Here is a 20,241-nt window from a genome sequence, read left to right as displayed (position 1 = left end):
CTAGAGAATGGAAAAGTACAAGACAGTGGTTAATTCCAAGTCTTGCACCTGCACAGATAACGTCTCCTTGGGCCTAGTGGAGGATGATAAAGAAATGGACAGCGAGGTGTGAGAAGTAGAGAACGTAGGCCCAAAGGAATGTGGATGAGTTGATGGTATAGTTTAACCAATAGATTGCTTGGCTTACAGAATATTCATGAGCTTATTATTTGCTGTGTAAGTGTTTGATGCTTTCTTTAATAAACTGGACCTGTGATGAACCACCTGGTGTCCTGGTCCCCTTCCTACGACAATGATCAGCATTACCTGTGTCATTTTTAAAACTGCTAAATGTTGTACCTTCTCTAAATGCAGACCTAGAAGGGAGACATTTTCCAGTGCCAGCTAACAACAAGCAAACACACACTCTGTGCAGCTTTTTCTGGATGTTTCCCTTTGAAAACCTCGTTTCTGGGGATAATGATGGACAACAAAAGCAGGGAAGGCATTGCCAGAGCCCTGTAACATCACTAGGTGTTGAAAGCAAAGGGAGCCAACCCATCTTTGTTGATCAGCATCATATTGCAAAATTCGAGCTCACCATAGGTCAGAGATTACACATCAACCCCTCCTTTTGTTTTCAATACCAAGATTTGTGTTCTCAAAACTTACTTTTACTTTCCCAAAACAGCCAAAGATAGAATGTCCACCTGTTATGAGAAAACTGCCTGAGAACCCTGGTATGAACGGTTCTCAAGGCCTCCATGTTTGTCACTTTTGCTTTCCCATACCTTATCCAAGGACAAGATATTTGCTTGTTATTAAAAACAACCTGAGAACTTTTGCTGTTTACATAGACATGCCTGAGAATCTTGTTGTTTACAGAAACAGGCTGTGAGAATTTGCTCCTCACAGCTGCCTGTTACTTTTCCATCAGCTGTATTTTTTCATGGCCTTTTTCCTTCAAGCCATGTCTGAGCAAAAATCTCCAACAACTAAGTATTGACATCTGTGAGCAGGAAAGCAGCTTTTTGAATCTGCCCTGCTGGGATCCATCAGGGGATGATGTGGGCCAATATCTACACGCCAGAACCTGCGGCACAAAAAGGAGCTTGGTGAGCAGGGACTGCACTTAAACGTGTGTGTTATTAACACCTGACAGCACCTCTAGCCTCAAAAAAACCCCTCCAAAATATCTAACAAGTCCTTCCAACACAGAAGAACCTATTCAAATACTGTACTTATTTTTTTCCCCCATATCTCACTATATTTCTTGTCTCAGGTACTCACCTGTCAGATGAAGCTTTGCCTCTTACTGCTGCAGGTATTTGCAATTCTTATCTCTACTATTTCCAACAGAAATAGAAGCATTGGTTTTTTATTAGTCTAAACTGAAGCTTCTTTTGCTCTAACAAAACATGACCATTGCAGCATTTTGCTTGCAATCAGCCTTCAGCTAAGCATTGAAAAAGCTGACAGAAATGCTTTCTTAAAAAAATTTAAGATAAAAGTAGACAAGAATGGTGAAAGTTGCAAATTGTAGGAAGATTTTCACATTCTGGAGTTTTAAACTACTGCTGACTTATTTTTAGCTGATTTTATTAAACGGAACCTAATTTATTGTAGTTAAATTAGGCTTCAAGTTGATGATTTAACACTTTTATTTCCCTTAGGGAGGAGGAACATCCCCTGTGAACTGGGCCATGTAGTTTTGAGCATGCTACAGTAAACTAATTACTTTTTCCTTCACTCAACAGGCCTTGCACAACTTCTTTATGAACCTGTACAAAATAACCCAGGACCACATGCTGCACTTCCCAAAGGCTAAAATTAGACTGAAGATGAATTAAACTGATGTTTAGCAGGTCACTCTTTCATTTATTGTACACTGAAAGAAAAGAAGCAGGAAGACCATAAAAAAACCTCTACTCTGGCTCAGGATGATAGCAGCCATTAATAAAGGGAAAAAAAAAAAAACCCAACAACCTCACAGCAAAGTTAAAAAACTATCTTCCCAAGACTCCCACAAAAAGAGAAGAGCTTGCTGATCAAAAAACATTTTTGCTGTTGAGCACCTCATGGTACTGCTAGCATCAACAGCCAGGAAAAGCTGTGTCAAGTTAAGAAGCCTTCTAAATACTTGTCAGAAGAAAACGTTTCTTAAGGAACTGCATTTTCTGTTGCTTCATTTAGACTGTCACTAAAGCACATAGATCTTCAGCACCACTACAGATTAAATATATATTTTATTTCTTCTTTATAATAAAACTGTATTTGAGAAGTATTGACTACTATACAAATCTGTGTCAGTTTGCTACGCTAGCTTAATTTTAAACACATGCATTATCCCCAAACATCTCTATAACCCCTGTGCCCATCAGCTGCCTCACTGTGTGTCCACTTCAGTTCTGTATTATTCTTTACTCTTCTGCCTCAATTACTAACAACACTTTAACTGAGGATGCTTTTTGCTTTGTCCTACTTGCTTCTCTGTGCTGTTGACAGCTTTTTTATCCACTGCCCAGCTTAAAGAAAAACTCTTTATCTCATGTTATATTAATAGACTTTTAGTCTCCTAGAATGGTTTGGGTGGGAAGGGACCCCAAAGCCCATCCAGTGTCACCCTGCCATGGCAGGGACACCTCCCACTGTCCCAGTGTCCAGCCTGGCCTCGGGCAGTGCCAGGGATGCAGGGGCAGCCCCAGCTGCTCTGGGCACCCTGTGCCAGGGCCTGCCCACCCTGCCAGGGAACAATTCCTCATTGCCAAGATCCCAGCCAGCCCTGCCCTCTGGCAGCTGAAAGCCATCACCATTGTCCTAACCCTACCTGTCCTTGTAAAAAATTCCTCTCCAGATCTGTTTTAGGCTCCCTTTAGCTACTGGAAAGTTGCTATTCAAACACTGTACTTCCTTATTTTTCCCCATTTCTTACCTGTCAAAGCTTGATAGCTTTATCTGAAATTCTCGTCCCTCTTGAAAAGGATGCTCTTCCTAAGCTATGCATTTCTACTCATTCCAAACCCTTTTGCTTCCCATTATGAGCCACTTAATATGGGGCTCATAGAACTGCTCTTCCTCCCTCTGTATGGGATGGAGGCAAAGTTACATCAGTGACAAGATTTGCTTTTCTCACTACTTCTTTCCTTTATCCCATGACAAAGAAGGAAGAAAACATCCTTGCTTTTCCACAGCTTCGTATCTCTGAAGATTATCAATTTTAAAAAATGCACACAAACCATGAGCAGTGACACAACTATCATTTACAGTGTTGAGAAACCAGAGAACTGGTGATGCCAGGAAAAAAATTGTCCTTACATGAACAACTGAGAATGAGGCCTCCTTTTCTGTTGCTCTTTCTTTTTTTCCATTCTTTTGTCTGGGAAAACTCAACTGCAGAAATTTCAACATCTTTTTTTTTTTTTTTTTTTTTTTTTTTCCCTTTAAAGACACCACACAAAAAACTTGGATCTTGGGTGCTTGCTGACCAGAGACCAGATTTGACAGGAAATATAAGAGGTCAGCATACACATCAGAAAAAGCAGGAACTCCCAAACAGGTTTTTCTCTCTTTTTAACCCAGCAGAAAGCCTCAAGTTAAATCCTCTGACCATGCCAGTCATCAGTTACTGCTCAGCCTCCTGTCTCCAGCCCGGAAATTGGTCTGCTCAGAGCCCAGATAGCTGAAAAACCAACCACATTTTATCTACAGCTTAGGCTGGGAGGCCAAGCTGAAGGAAACACACACATGTTCTGTGTTAGGAAGAAAATACCCAATATTAAAGAACCTAATTTACAGAACCATAAAAAGCGTGCATTTAAAACACACTGATGTAAATAAAACTTACAAAACAACGTCTCTTATAACTTTGAGGTGATTTGCAAGGGAAGTTCACATATCCTTAAACTATAAAATTTTACTCAGAGTTATGAACTGCTGCTAAATTCAGTTTAAAAATAAACCACTGAGACACTTCTTGCTGTAAAATATTTCAGGCAACTATGGCAACCCACAGATGAAGAAACCACTGCATTCTGCTATTTACTGGAAAGAATAAACTATTACATTAAAAGCATAAATTACAAATTACTGTTGAACTAAATAGGCATCTAAGGCATCTTTTACAATGCTTTCACATACTCCATCTCATGTAATGCATAAACAAAATGACCACTGAGATACTTTTTATAGTTATTATCAAGATATACTATAGGAGTCACCTTTCCTTAACTCAATAATAGAAAAATAAATTAGTAACTTCTTTATTTGAGTATGAGAAGGTCTATGCAATACCAAGGTTAGGCAAATTGTACTTAGCCCTATCAAAGCTGTAAAAGCATGCTATATTAGATATTAGGTTAGATAGCTATTATATATGCAATTACATATGCTATATTTTATTGACAGTGACAGAAGGAAATTGGTGTTACTACCTCCAATTTCAAGCAATAAAATGCAAACCTTGAATTGAAATAACTCAATTTTCAAATACCCACATAAGGCAGATGAACTCTCGCAGAACAAGAGTACTCCACACAAAATTGAAAACCTAGGACTTTCAAGGGAAATATGGATGCCAAAACACTGATGTTTAAATTCCTGTACAGGGCTTGAATTCTGCAGCTAAAGATTTCACAGTGAGTGGCAAGAAAGCAAACCTGAACCCTTTCAACATCACAAAAGTTAGGCTGCAACACCCAAGTGAAGTAGAATCTTTTAAGCTTTGAAGGTCAAACAATTTAAAGTATAAAAATCATTACTAAAAACTCTGAGCCATCATCACAGCTGGAGTCTGTCATATGCATCAATATGATTCCACAGCCCTGAATGTAGTCAGGGAACAGAAGCAAATCTTAACTAGGAATGATTTCTTTTTTCTAGGATAAAAAGCAAGCTTACCAAGTTGTCTGGCAATAAATAGAAAGCATTTCTGAGTGCAATCAACTAAATTAAAAAGGAACCATTTTGAATATTGCAATTTAATCATGCCATAGTTCAGCTAGAACTATAATCCACCTTAGATACTCAGCCCAGACTGCAGAATTTGCAGTGTTAAGATCCATTAGAAGCAAGGCTCAAACTACAAATTACCCTAACCTTGTCCAAGCCCTTGAAAATCCACTCCAAACAGAAAGACTTGGTAACCTCTTATTTTAGACACGTATACACTGTGCACAGACATACCTCTGAATGGCTACAAAACGGCTGTAAGTATTAATACATTTTTAACAAAATACTACTTCCTATTTCTCCACTAACCAAACTATGCAAGATTTGGGTCCTTGTGCCTGTTTCAGAAGAAATAACTACAGGAAATGGGATAAACGGAAAACTGCAAATCAGGTTTAAGAATGCAAACAACGACAAGCTAGAGACAAAAAAACTGATCCTTTACATTCCTCTTTCTCTTGTGATACCTAGTGGATCCATAAACTAGCCTGGAATAGCAAATAGAAACTCCTGCTTTTTCAGTGTGTGGCTTTCTAGTTCCTTTACCTCCATGGAATTTATTCCCATTTCCCAGTAAACAAATGCTAAAAAAAATTTTAAAAACATAAAAAGGTGCAAGATATATTTTCAAGGTATTTCCCCAAATTTATACGCAGCACTGAGCATTTCACAGCTGAATTTGAAAAAGGGATTTCCACAGGACTCCTTTCAGAAGCCATCTCTGAGATGCATTCTAGAATAAGAATGGGTTTAGGAACTGAACCCTGTACTATGGTAATTGGTTATTTTTTTCAGTCCTTCTCTGACTTCTTCCCAACTAACCAGAGCAAATTACTTCCAAAGTTCCTCTTATGAAAGAGATGTTACACAGGAAAAAAATGTTCAATTATCTAGACCTTACACAATCCCAACACCACCAACCAATGCTGCTGGATTGTAATTTTATGTAGCAGAGAGCAAAAGGCATCTAATCTTTTAACTACTGCGTGACAAAACATGCAGCCTAAATGAGCTGAAATTCCTACCAATTAGGCTTTGTACATGTCAATGCTCAATGTGTCTGCCAAACTAAAAAAAAAAAAAAAAAAGCAAGAAATAAAAAGAAGACACTTTCTAAAATTACAGATAGACATGCACACAGAGCATTTTTTGGTATACAACTACTCACAGTTTCCTTCCTTAAATTCCCTTTACCTCTTTGGCACTGAGGGCCAGTGAAGCCGTAGACACAGGCGCAGCGGTTGGGCCCGACACACCTCCCTCCGTTCTGACAGCCACTCTCACAGACAGCTTCAATTAACAAAACAGACAGAAAGGTTAATGATGCCACGGCAATGGCATCTGCAGAGCGACACATGCGCCATTTAAAAAATTCTCATTTTTCCTCCCGCTGCTCCAAGCCTCTCCAGGCCTGAGGATGGAGCTGATCTCCCTCCTGCCACCTCCACCAGCAATGACTGTGCACACCAAATTCCATCAGCACCTGCGGGTATTAACTGCAAACAGCTGCTCAGCACAGATTAACAGCACATGTCCAACTTCAGTGCGTTTCAATCAGCTGCGCAGCTCCAGCCACTCATAAGAACTATGTAGGAACTTATTATCCCTCACTGAAGTTACCTATCTATCAAACCTCAAGTATTTTTTGGGCATATTGTGTTGTTCAGTCACAACAGCAACAAACCTTTTGAGAAGAGAAAGGAGTCCAAGAGAGAGATAAGCATCTCTCAGAGTCGATGCTGCTGGAAGGAGGAGTGATGTTTAAAAGCAAAGGTAAAGAATTACCTGTTTAAGTCATCACGTTTTACCTAAAAAACTCCTGTGTTTCTTAAAAGATCCCGAAAAAAATAAAATTTTTTGTGGTGAAGGAGGAAGCAGAGTGGGGTGAAAGGGTTATAAATCCACAGCACATTTAGATGAGAAAGCTATTTTACTGTCATGGAACTTCAGAGCACCCACTCATACTCTTTACCAATGGTCTAAATCAAGAACAAAGCTTCCTGCCAGACCACTGAAATTTCTCAGTTCAAAAGGAGGAGAGGAAGAGGAAGAGCTCTTCAGAGAGGCTGAAAAATGCCATTAAAAGAGTGCCTTAACTAACCATCACTTTAGCTACTTTCTGACTCATCGCTTCGGGTCTTTGCTTCAAAATTGTCCAATGAATTTGCACATGAAATGTTTCCAAATCAAAATATTTCAGCTTACAGGACAATCATAATATTTTTAAACTTTTCCATTTTTGGTCTCAAAGTCAGTAGGCTGCCTTCCTAAATGTGTCTCCTCAGTTTGGATGTGGTATTTGTAGCACATTTGAGTATCCAGGTCAAAAGAACCTCAGAAACCTAGAGAAGGTAATAATTTCAAACTGAAAAAAGGTACACATGACTGCTGTATCATAGTGGAGAGCATAACTGCTGGGTGGAAATGTGATAAAGCCTTACTTCTTACCAAGAACCACCAATCAGAATTACCTTTTCCTGAAAATGCACACCTAAAATGAAGATATTTTGCTGCATGTGTTACATTACTGAATTAATGGATGGCACTTCAGCAAGACAACTCGATTATATACAATTAAATTTTTCTAAATAGAAATTAAAACATATTTACATTTTTAAGACTGTCTAGAAGACACATATTCATAATCCTGCTTGAAATTTTAACTACATGATACAGTGAAACCAATCTCCAGGGTTTGTTCAGATTTTCTGGACAGCTTCAGGGTCACCACTTGAAAATTCAATCATCTTTTTATTTATTCACTGGAAACTTGCCTTGTCTGAGAACATTCAGGTGTTGAATATATTAACAATATGTTTTAATATATTTTAACAAAAGCAGGAAGGGACCAGCAACCCTGAATACAAAACTTCACTGGGGTCACAGGTGAGGATTACAACTATTTGCTAAAATTTTAGAGAGTTTTGTCCAGTTAAAGCAGGAACAAGACTGTTTTTCCAGCATTTATAAAAATGACTAGGGCAAAACAAATTATCTTCCACACTATTCAGCCCATCTGTTTTTTGCAGAGCTGCCCTCTGTCTGTCTCTAGTTCTTTCAGCCTGCTTTATGGAATTAATTTATCTCCTAATTAGTAGTCAGCTGGCCTCAGAATACACTTTTGAGTCTTTCTTCATCTCTGCAGCCTTTAGGGATTTTTATTGTTTGCTAAATTGCTGCAGCTTGTAAACAGTGTGCTGTTATAAGGTAAAGCTGGCAAATAATTCACTTTCTAGTTTGTCTGCCAACCCAAAAAGGTATCCAATAGCTTGAACCATATTCAATCCTTTTTCCCTTAGACTAAGTAGAAAACAGAAGAACATTCTCCAACTCAGCAGTGAGACTACTGCTCTGAGGCAGAGAAAACTTTGTTAAGGGAGAATGAAAAACTGGCGAACATCTGGTATGAAGAGGGGGATGCACAGTCATGCTGCTCCCCAAAATTGCTCTGTGATTCCAAACTGTAACTTGAATTTTAGAGAACGCAAAAGCAGCTCATGCAGGAAATGACTGTCAGCTGAACACCATACCCCAAAACAAGCATCTCCTTCAGGGGTTTCACTGTGCCTCAAGCAAACCGGCTGCGACTTACGCTGCTCACAGTGGGCACCAGAGAAGCCCTTCTGGCACTGGCACCGCTCGTCCACGCACGTCCCGCCGTTCCTGCAGCTGATGCTGCACTGCTGTGCTGCTGGGAGAGACCCAAAATCAGCCAAAAACACCACCAAGGAATGGCCTTTCACAGCCTTTGAGATGAGACCTGAATGGTGGGCTTTGCACCACCTATGCTGCATATTTCAGGTGTGTACTCATGGAGGGGTTTTCTACAGTTTTCCACGATTATGTTGCAACTCGGAACTTTTAATTGCATTGAAAACTGTACAATCTTGATTTCTTACCAGAATGGACTCAGTGAAAATGTGAACACCACACACATTCATTTGTAAACTTCCTTCTCTCTTTAAGCATATTTTGTTTAGATTTGTCACACAGAATGAACAGGCACGTGTGGAATAACAAACTCGAGGTGTCTTACCTAAGCATAATTTACACTTGCATATGCAGTAATGAGAACTTATTTTTAAGGAAGTTGGCATTTTTGTCACTGAAACTTGAAGAGAATGACTTTCAATGAAATCTGTAATGCAAACACACTTAAGTCCTTACCAGGTCTTGATCCACAGGTGGGTGATATCTGCCCACTGGCACAAGTGCACATGTTGGGACGGGAGCAAAATCCATCACCACAGCTATTTCTGCAAATTGCTGAGGAAGAACACAGAAAGAAGGTGACAGGGATTAACAGAAACCTGAGACTTTAAAAAAAAAAAAACAAAAAAACAACAAACCAACTCTTGAAAACTCCCTTCATTGGGACAGCAATTACGCACGCAAAAGTAATTTTAAGTTAAATAAAGTGAACTGAATTTTGACATAATTAGTATCTCTTGACAAATTTGAAGACAATCAGAATTAAATCAGGCATATTCAAACACTGACCTGACCACTGAAATCATGTAATCAGTTCTTTGCCCAGTTAGAAGTATCAGCCAATTATGCAAGCAATGTAAAATCATTAGAAACATGTCTTTTAGACCACAAGACCTGTGAGAAAACATTACCAAGAACCCAAGATTTGAAGAAATATAAACAATGCCAATTTGCGCTATGGGCTTCACTCTTACAATCACCATTTTAAAAGCATTTTAGGGTCTTTTTTTTTTTTTTTCCTATTCCCACGATTATCCATCCTTTGCCCAAAGAAGCTTGGCGGGAAGTCAATGTGCAAATGCTGGACTTTGCAACTTTGTAGTGTTTCCCTAAATATAGTTTCCTGCACTCAGGTAGCTCCCACACTTTTATTTAAAAACCATAAAAAGCCCAGGAAAGCCTGTTGAGCCCACACCTGCGTGTCGCATGCCTGACCTTGTGCCATCCCTATGATGACCCCCAAGTTCCTGCTTTTCCTTCTCACTCACCATCCAGCACAGCTCCAAAGGAGCAAGGAGTGACAGAACCACAAAAAAAAAAAAGAGCTAGAAGTATAAATTATTCTAAAGCAGATGCAAATTAATACATCAAATCCATCTGCTCAAGCAGCAAGTGAATCAAAAGAGCCTGAAACAGTCAGAGTCACTACAGCACCACAGAGGACTTCAGAAAGACATATATTGGGCAACAGATAGCTTGTTTAGTAAAAAACCCTCAAAAACAAGCAAACACCACCACCAAAAAATCCCTGAGAATCACAATTTCTTTGTAAATTGGCCTAGAGTTCTGTGAGAACCAAATAATCTGGCAGCACATCTCCACTGAAGGACTACAACGAAACAAATACCTTGAGAAGATCACACGCCACTCTTTGGGCATCAAAAAGATGCAAAATGCATCATCTACACGCTACAATAATGTCCCAAATGTGAAGGCATGAGAAGTCAAGGAGTTTATGGGATTTTTCTGTTTAACTGGAATTAGAGACGAGCCATGGGCTGACTTAAAATACGATTCCACGAGCCAGGATGTGGATTTAGAGCACTTGGCGAGCACAGGAAATGGGGTTGTTTTTTAATATTCCTGTTCAGTCCATCTTTATATACTACAACAATGTCAACCTCTTGATTAAGTAAGGTTTACATTTAGTCCATTTCTTAATTTTCTATCCGCTAAGGAGTAATTTTTTTACCAACTGAAAGCCCTAGACTTTAAGGCCATATCCTAAATATGCCTTCATCAGAACAGTTTACTCTGTGTAACAAAAGAGTAAAAGTAAGTAGACCTTTTAGACCAAGGTCTAAAATCTTGGTTTTTAGACAAAAGATCATTTTTAATCATAAATGTGCCACAGGCCACCAACAACCACCACCACATCACCAGCTTGAAACGCTGTCAGGTCAGAATGGTTTCTTTTTCACCTACCACTGGCTCATAGATTTCTCCTCATTGAAATACCACTTTAAAATCACCAGTTAAAGTATGCATCAATTATAATCAGTACATCTCCAATAAGAAGTTTGATACCTTGTCCAGCATCCTGTGCAGGAGGTTTTTTCTAGGTGAAAAACTCTAGCTAAAGGGAATGTCATCTCCACAGACATTAAATGTCAGCACAGAAATGTGTACACCTAAACCTCCACCAAAAGCAGAACAGAAAAGTGTCACAGGCAATACTGCTCTGCCAAAATCATTCACCCTATAAACATGTTACAAAGTGCAATTTTCTTTCCAATTGCTAACTGCAATTAGAGTGCAGTAAGCAGGCAGGAGCTAAAAGATGTCTCTTGTGCACATAAATTAAAAATAAATCAGATTATTCTGGGTGTGGGCAGACCTGAGAGCAAGGCCTTTAAGAGGCATTGAGAGACAATTTAAAGGATATCTTGATTGTTGAAAGGGATTGTTGAAAGCCCCTAAACACATTTGAGCCAGACACACAGCTGAATCTGAAAAGCCTATCAACAACATAATAGGCAGCCCAAACCCTTCTTAAAATCTCTACTTTACATTAAAGCAAAGCAGCCAGTATTGAAAGATTTGATAAACGCGAAAAGAACATTCTGAGGAACTCCTTTTATTCCACAGCAACATCAATAAAAGGATCTTCCTCTGAATGGCACCATAATCCTTTGCTGGAAAATTCTGGGTCAGCTTGAGGTGAAAATAAGTGTTACATGGCACAGTTATCCCCAATATTAGCCAGTCAAGTCTAACCATGTAAAACCAATAGATGTGAGCAGGTGAGGGAGGCCTGGAATCATAAAAAAAGGCCACCAAAGGGCAAGAGTTTGGCAGACCTTGACTTATCACCCTTCCCTTGCCCAGTTTTGTCCTGCATACCTGCAGTTAGTCAGATGGAGAATGACAAAGACCTCCACACTGAAGCTGGGCATACTTATTAACAAAACAGACAGCGACAGGCTAAATGTAATGGCAACAGATTAAAAATTTAAGGTGAAGGAGGCATTGTCTGCTATCAGCCGTTACCTAACACAGAGAAATCTCAACTTCATTTTCTGTTTCACGGTAAACACCCCCAAAGACATCATCCCACCAGAGTTCTGAGCACATTCCCCTGACACACAACTTTTTTCCTTTTTATTTTTTTGCCATACCGTGTATGTCAAAAGTCACATCTGTCAGCACAGCACCAGCCAGCAGCCAGTCTACATGCCTGACAGCCATCAAAACACAACTAAAAATAACAGCCAAGACAGTAAGCATCCCAGATGTAAAGGAGCTTTCTATCTGATTGTAATTCCAAGCTTCAGAGAACTTCAAGATCTGATTTGCCTATATCAAAACCTTTTGGCTTTTTTTGTCCCCTGTTACTACAGTTCAGCATTTGATTTGACAAAGTTTCGGACTTTTTTCCCGAGCTGTCACGGGTTTTCCTTAAAAACTAGGTGGAGACATGTCTCTTATCAACATACAGCCCCTTTCAGCTACAAGGAATGTGGACCTGCAATTCCATCTTGGTTTATTTTTCCTAAAAAAATTAAATTATTGTCTAAAAACAACGTGAAACACAGAACTGGAAGTAACTTTTCTTGTGCTGAAGGATAAGTGTGACTCGTAGAAGAATATTTACTCTCCTTATTAAGCCCTGAGCAGTAGAAGCAGCCAGACACTTACGAACAATGCACTGATTCCCTCCAGCAAGGGTCCTCCACCCAGGGCAACAGTAGGAGCGAAATCTAGAACCACACACATTTGGCCTGCAACACAGACAAATCAATAAATGTGTACAGGAAAATAGGAAGCACTCCAAAGAGAATTTAATGTTTTACATACACACAGGGGAAGAATATAGCTGCATAAAACAAACAAAAAACTGCATAGCGAAGTTGTCTACAAAAATATCCTCCCCAAAGGGGGAAAAAAAATCTTCCTCCAAGAGATTTTATTTTTGGGTTAGTTCAACTGATTAATACAAAAGAGGAGAGATAGATGAGGCAAGGGTGGGTAACATTCATCCTTCTTGCAGTAACTGAGGACATGGAAGGGATGAGTTTGATTCTGCTTCCATTCAAAGTCTGAGAAGCACTGCCATAAAAACGAGCTTCTTGCTGTCATCTGACACTAGACAGAAGGGATGCCCTCTCATAAGGATAAGCTAATACCGAGAAGTCCCTGAAACATCAGAAGAAAACCAAACCGACTCTGCATCATTTCTTTGTAGAAACCCTCCAAAACAGTGAGCGTCTAAGCGTCTCAATATCGGAAGACGCTTCACCAAGGAGCCCAATGGTGTCAATTCATTAGCTGTAATCTAGGCCCCCCACAAGGTCAGCGTTTAATTAAATCGCACTAATTAGGAAGCCAGATTCCACAGGCAAGCACCAAACTCCCAGCTTATCGAACGGCGAGTCCCCAGCCTCAGAGAGGCGGGAGGGAGAGCGGCACCGGGGGCACACACACCGGCGCCACCGGCAAGGGGCTCTGGCTGGGGACATGCCCTGGGGAGCACGCACACGGCGGGGAAGGGGGTTTCAGCCTTGTCCCTACCCTCGGAGCCCGTCGTGCTGTCCTCGCCTGCGGACCCGACCGGAGGCGCCCCCGGCCCCGTCCTCCCGTTGCGCAGCGGTAGCGGCCAAGGGGCCGCCCGCTCCTGAGGGAGCGCGGAGCGCCGGCCGATGCTGCTGCTGCTGTCGCTGCTGCCTCCCGGCCGCTCCTTGCGCACACAGCACCAGGCAGCCCAGGCACAGCGATAAGAAGCACCAGCGCTGTGCCCAGAGCCGCCGCCGCCTGCCCATGCTGCGGCTATTCCGGCGGGAAGCGGGCCGGCAGCCGCGGGCGGGAGCGCGGGTCCCGCACCGCCCTCAGCGGGCACGGGGCGGCCCCCGGGCGGGGAGAACCTTCAGCCGCGGGAAATGCGCCGTGTGTCCTTCCCAGCCTGCCCGGCCGGTGCCATCAAAGCCCGGGCTCCACTGTGCTCGCAGACAGCCCTCTGCGGAGAGGGGGGAAAAGAGAGGTGAATAAAAGCAGAGTTGGATTTTCTCTCCCCCTCCCCGCCCACTCCGCCGCAATAGGAAATCTAAGGGAACCGCGCTGAATTTTCCCTTAAAAAAAAAAAAAAAGGAAGAAAGAAAAAAAAAAAGAACCAGACGCTAATTAACCGCGGCTAAATAAACGTGCTGGGGCAGAGAGAGAGGGGGGAAGTGAGAAGCCCCTGCCCAGCGCCAGGGGCGGATTTACAGTGAAAGGAGCCGGAGGAGGAGCCGGTGCCGGTGAGGGGCTGGGGAGGGGGAGAGGAAGGGAGGGACGGGGCCGGGAAGAGGGGATGGCAGGAGGGAGTGGGAGAGGAGGAGGGAGTGAGGGCTGGCGGCTGCTGGAGGGAACGGGGCTCTCGGAGAGCCAGCGGTGCGGGTAGAGCTGGTCCCAAAGCGGGTTCTGCGCATTCCTTCCGTTCTCCCCAAAAGGTTCTGGTCGCAAGGATGAGCCAGCAGGGGAGGGAGCCGGAGCCCCACACCTGCCCCGCCAGCTGCGTCTGGCACAGGAGCGCTGGGCTCCTCCGAGAGCTCCTTCCCCGTTCCTATCGCCTCAGCATCGAGCGTCTTACGGCGCTTCTGCTATCAAGAACAGGAATGTGTGGTGCTGGAAGAGCTGGCGCTTACCTTCAGGAGCAGTTCCCTTCAGGAACAAGCAAAATTTTTGCTTGTTCTCTGCTTGCTGTTTCTCCCTACATAACCATCCCAAAAAAAGCCTCTGGCTTAGGGATTTTCCTGCTTGCTTTTTAAGGCCGAGAGCATGCATTTAGCTAGATGTGCCGAATAGTTAGCCATCCGTGAGGAACAAATAAAAGAAGTGAGAACAAAACCGCGGCCCTGCTGACAGTGCGCAAGTGTTGGGTGCTTGTCATTGCGATAACACGGCACAATCTGGTTTTGTCGTCTGAGATTTTTATCCCTTTGAGCTGTGCCTCTAGGGGTGAACACCTCATGTTCTACAGCCCATGGTTATAGTGTGGCAACCTGGAAACTTTAGGGTTTTTGTCTTTTGCAACAAAACTGGGACATGTCACAGCTTCATTTACCTCCACATGCATTTTATCTGTCACTTCTAGGGGTGAGAAGCAGGAGCCAGATTTTGTTATCTCTGAAATAAAACCCAAGCAGCCAACTCTCTTTTTCCATTTACTGCCCTGCACTGATGGTCCTGACAGACCATCAGTGGTTCTGACAGAAGCTCCATTTATTGACCCATGTTCTGACAGAGCAGAAGCTGATTTTGTTTAAATTTGTAAATTTAGCAGAACCAATTTTGCATGAGAGAACCTCAGTCTTTAAAGACCTTAAGAAACTAAAAGTATTTATGAAGGCAACTGGGTTTGGAGAGTTCAGCAACCTCCTGATTGTGGGTGAGATTTGGAATTTCTTTCAAGCAGAAGCTGTTAAACCTGTCGTGAATGAAGTGCAGCTGAGGAAAGAGGAAGATTCCATGCCACTTCGTGTGAATAACTACCTCCAGAAAACACATGGAACAAATAGATAGGACACAAGAAATCAAAAGGAAAGAACTGATTTGAGATAAGCTCAGGGTCTTGGATATCAGGAAACACAGCAATAAAAAAGCAATTCAGAAGGTAAACACAGCACATCTGGAAAAAGACAACACTAGAAAATCCTGAAGGGGAAAAAACCCCAAACAGTGAAACAACACCCCAAAAATGTTTGGCGATTACACAGCAAGGGTGGGCTAGAAATTAGAGCATAGGAAAGTTACAATTTAAAGCCAAGAGAGATATAATTTCAAACTGGAAATAATGTGTAGAGTATCAAAAGCAAAGTCAGCAGCTACCAACTATTTGTAAAGTGGTTGTAAGACTCAAGACACCTTCTTGCACTCAAGAAAGCGCTAGCACACAAAATTATAAAACATTCACTGGGCAAGATGTCTTACTTTTTATAAGTCCGGTCTTGTAAATATGAATAGAAATTAATGCTTCCCAAGAAAGCTGTCTTTGTTAGAATGGACATCACAAATACTCTATGGGTAAAAGACCAGACATGATTTAAAATAATGATTATGTTCTGATCATTTCTCTTAGAACTACGCATGTTAAATTTCCAATAGCTGCCCAGAAAAGCCACTGCTGTGGTAAAGGAGAGAAAATTCACTGCCAGAAGGCTTGGGTTCTTTAGCTAGCAGCAGCTCTCTTAAAAATACAGAAGAAAATTCATAGAATAAAAAGCACAACATGATAAATCAGTACTACAACTGAGAGCTGCTTGGATAAGACAGGAACACAGCTCTGCGTTTCAAAGAGCAGAACGCAAGACTACAACTACTTGTGAGATGAAACTAGATTTTTTTAGGACAAATATTATACCTCTGCTGCAGGTGGCTCCCCTTTATCATCAGCTGGGGGTCTCTGTACAAATCACAAATGGGACGGGGCTGCTGAGGAACTGCTTCGAGCTGTTTGATTTTCCAGCATCACTCTCAATACATGGCTATGGCAATGGGAAGATGCCAGCAGCTCACATCCCAGGCAGCAGACACAGAACTCAATGTCACAAATCACTTTATAAGATTTTTGACCAATCACACAAAGCAAAAGCACATTGACAGTAGTTCTATCCAACCACTATAAGCACACGTACCTTTGGTTAAACAATGCTTGCTTATTTCAAATACAATACCTGCTTGTGAGCCTTCAAACAGAATGCACAGAGCTCCATTATTAAGCTTCAAACTTCCTAATATCTTGCTAGATAAACTTTTTTGTAGCTTAGGGAGTTATTCAGACAAGCGTTAATACACACACCATTGTTCTATTTGTCCTTGCTTTTCTACAGTTTAAATATTTTTTCTGCTGACCAATCTCATGGCTGCTGCTTAGCTCCCATCACAGTCCCGCTGTCTCTGGGGCCTGCCCTTTGCAGCTTTCCCAAAACCCTCTGGTTTTGTGGGTTCCCACAGTCCAACAGGGAAAGAGTCCAGGGGAGGAGCCAGAGTGGAGTGACACAGGCTGGACCAATCAGAGAGAAGGGAGGGAGTGGCCTTCTGTGGAGAGCCAATGGGGAAACTCGGAGCGTAGAACCTTCCAGAACTGGAAGGTGAGCAACAGTTGGCGGTATTTCGTGGAGGCGCAGGGAGCCGTAGGAAAGTGTTTCACTTCTTCACCCTGAATTAAACCAGGATGTTCTTCCAAGGCATCCCAGCCCTGATCCTGTCTCCCACAGCTTTTGGAAAGCATTTTTTTATGGTTCCATGCTTCCGGAATGCCAGCGTGCCCCATGAAAATATGTTCTCCCCAGTGACTGCTGTGAGATGTGACCAAAAATAGAGCAGAACAGGCTCCAGCTTCGGAATAAGGAAAAGGACTTTATTAACTTACAGTATGAAAAAAGGAGCACACAGGACTCAGAATGAAAGCTTTCCAAAAGCATTCCTCCTCCTCCTCCTCCCCCCAATTTCCACCAGCACATGAAATATCATCTTAGATTCTCAATCGAGTTACCACCTCTCAGATAATCAACTCTCAGTTCATCAAGGGAGGCAGCAGCCTCTCTTGTACCATAGTTCCCCAGGAAACACAGTTGAAACATCTTGTTTTCCATGTCACGCATGGCACTGCCATCCTGACATCCTCCTTCCATGTACAGTGCTCTCACCACCATCCATGGACGAAAACTCATTATAAGGCTCCTATAAGTACCAAAAACCAACAGTTTCTCATTTTTGGGACAACAGTTCCCCCATTCTCACCTCCTCTAGGGCTGAGGGTCTTGAGAATAGAGATGTTCTTCTTCCCTGAAGAGAGAGGGCACCACCACACTCTCCTCAGCTTTTTCTGTTCACTCCTGCGCTGGCAGTCACTGAGGCAGGTCACTGTCTTGGCTCAAGCCATTGCATCCCCCTAAAATGTAGTCTCTGTGTTACAGGAAAAATTGGTTCAATCCATGGCTATGCAAGAAAAAAGTCCAGCCAAAGGCCACTCCGTCATCTTCTTCCACCTAGGATTCTTCCTCACCTTCTTCTGACATCCTTCACCTGCTCTGGCTTTCACCACACTTGCCCATTTCCTCCTATTTCATGTCTGTCTCTCTTCTCGTTCAAACCAAGGTGGACTCGTGTTTTGAAAAGTTTCCCCTGTCCAAGAAAACACGTAAAATGTCGAGCACTTTCTCACCACAGCCCCCCTGTGCTGCCAGCACATGACATCAAAGTTCAAGACGGCACAAGCACAAGCACAGGCTCTCTCTCTCTCTCTCTCCCGGGGGGGAGTTGGGTGGCTGCTGTAGGAACCCAGGACATCCCTCTGGCTGTCCAGGATGGCCAGGACCCCTGCCAGGGGCTCAGAGAGCCTTGCACGGAGCCCAAGATGCCCCTGTGGGTTTGAATATGACCCATGGAGCAAATTACCAACCTCAGATGAAGATCTGCAAGCCACAACAGTTTAGGTAGAATGATAGTGAAGTTATCGTGGGGTGGAAAAATAGATTTTGGGGTTTTTGGTATGGGGGTTCAGGGGGCAAGACAGAGAGATCTGAGTGTGTCCAGCCTTTCTCCTTCTCCTTCTTGGCCTCCATCTCCTGCTGTGGTGTTGGCACTTCTGGATTGGTTTAGAGTAGAAGCTCACTGTCTAACATAGGTGATAGGTATTGGGAAGTAACTGTAAATATTGTATACAAAGTTTTTAGTTTAAAGACACAGCACTGCCCTGGGGGCTGGGAGAGTGTCTGGAACTGTCCTGCTGAGCTGACCTGGCCAGGACAGGAGAGAGAATTTTATAGATAAGGAACAATAAACAACCTTGAGACCGAGAAATGAAGAGCCCTGACTCCTTCTTCAAGTGCTGGGCTGGGAAAAGAGACTTTGGAACTTTTCTCGGGGTCACTGTGAGCAGCAGAGACCCCGAGAGGCTGCCCAGTGCCTCTCAGTGCTCCTCCACCCTTCCATCCTGCAGCTGGGCAGGGGAAGGCTGACATCTTTCACAGCTGGAACCAAGAGAGAATTGCCCTGGGAGTGCTCTGCTGCTTTTTAACCCCCTGTGTTCTCAGAGCTGTGTCCCTGTCTGCAGCGGCCACACCAGGTGCCAATATTCAAATCTGAGCACTGATTGGTCTGACCACAGCATCCAAAAAAACTCACTTCTTATCAGCCTAGGACACATTCGGATCTGCTGATCCAGATTCTATATTCCCTGAGTGTTATAAAATATAAAAGCTTCTTTCACAGACGATGCCGTGATATATTGGCATCATGTAGCTGATGCAGAAGGATGAGTGATGCCTCTTTTGCTCTACTTGAACTTCCACCTCAAGTCTGGCCAATTCCAATAACAATCGTTCAAAATGTTATTTATTGTGAATATTCAGGAAGCATGCAAGTGTACTTCTGCATAAATAAATTTTTTTCCAGAGAAAAGCTCATAATGCTTCATGGGATTATTTTTTGATCTGAAATTTTCCCAAGTGATTAAATTTCTTCCCAAACAAGGGTGAGAGATAAATTTCAGTAAAACCAATCATATTATTTTGACACTTTGAAACAGGGTAAAAACATAGGCCATCATTTTGCTAATGTAGGATCTAACTAAACTAGACTCAGTGGTTGTAAATAATTTCTTACAGTTCTGAAAATGATGTTTCTCAATGGCCACATTGATTTGACAAGTAAAAGCATTCTCAGCCTTTAATTGCTTGAATCACCAAGAACACCCAGTGGTGGATGTCTAGACCCAGTACAGATATTGAAAGTAGAAGTGACAAGACAATGTCAGGACTAAAAATTTTTTTTCAGCTTTTCCCTTTTCCCCAGTGGACCGAATTCACACATCTGCATGTTCAGTGAGGGCCTGAACTTCATTTGTTAAATATTTGTTAAATATAATTTGTTAATATTGTTTGATATCTCTGGTATCTTTACCATAGATCTTTTTTAAAAGTATTTTTGGCAAAGACCTTGGAAACTCATTTGATTAAACCTCTGTGCTCTAAAGCAAAAATAAAATAGACCATTTAGCCTGTACCTCAAGCACAGGAATTCTGCACAGCTGTAGGTGATCTGCTGTAGATTAAAGTGGTTTCACCATAAAGAAGGATTGAGCTGCATCCTCTTTTTGCTTGTTTGGTTGATTTTTACCTGTGCTTTCTTTTCTTTTTACCATTTGTGTACTATTTCTGACCACATATCTGACCAATCATTTTGATTTCCAATCCTTTCCTCCAAAGTAATTGTGCTATCTCCAGATCGTCGTTAATCTGGAAATGGAATAAATAATATGAAATGAAATACTTTAGACTGTGATGCTTTTCTTACTTAGAGGATGTAATTTGAGACTGTTTCAAAAGCATTGCTGAGATTAGGTAA

The 20,241-nt window shown here is 42.2% G+C and overlaps 1 protein-coding gene across 2 annotated transcripts in view; it reads right to left on the bottom strand.

The window, feature by feature from the left end:
• FBN2 (fibrillin 2) overlaps positions 1-13,676 on the bottom strand; it is a 122,787-nt gene extending 109,111 nt beyond the window's left edge. For both annotated transcript variants that reach the window (XM_054282306.1, XM_054282314.1), the window contains exons 1-5: positions 13,429-13,676; positions 12,556-12,638; positions 9,094-9,192; positions 8,519-8,614; positions 6,121-6,216 (exon numbers count right to left, since the gene is read on the bottom strand). In XM_054282306.1, coding sequence (XP_054138281.1) covers positions 6,121-6,216; positions 8,519-8,614; positions 9,094-9,192; positions 12,556-12,638; positions 13,429-13,676 — 622 coding nt within the window. The remainder of the gene's footprint in view (positions 1-6,120; positions 6,217-8,518; positions 8,615-9,093; positions 9,193-12,555; positions 12,639-13,428) is intronic.
• Positions 13,677-20,241: the final 6,565 nt, after the last annotated feature.

This window comes from Melozone crissalis, unplaced genomic scaffold, assembly GCF_028551555.1.
Source record: "Melozone crissalis strain CALT ecotype California unplaced genomic scaffold, PUWL_Pcris_2 ptg000005l_1, whole genome shotgun sequence".
Lineage (NCBI taxonomy): Eukaryota > Metazoa > Chordata > Aves > Passeriformes > Passerellidae > Melozone > Melozone crissalis.
Note: the sequence above shows the minus strand (reverse complement) of the source record. Positions and strands in the feature narration are given on the sequence as shown.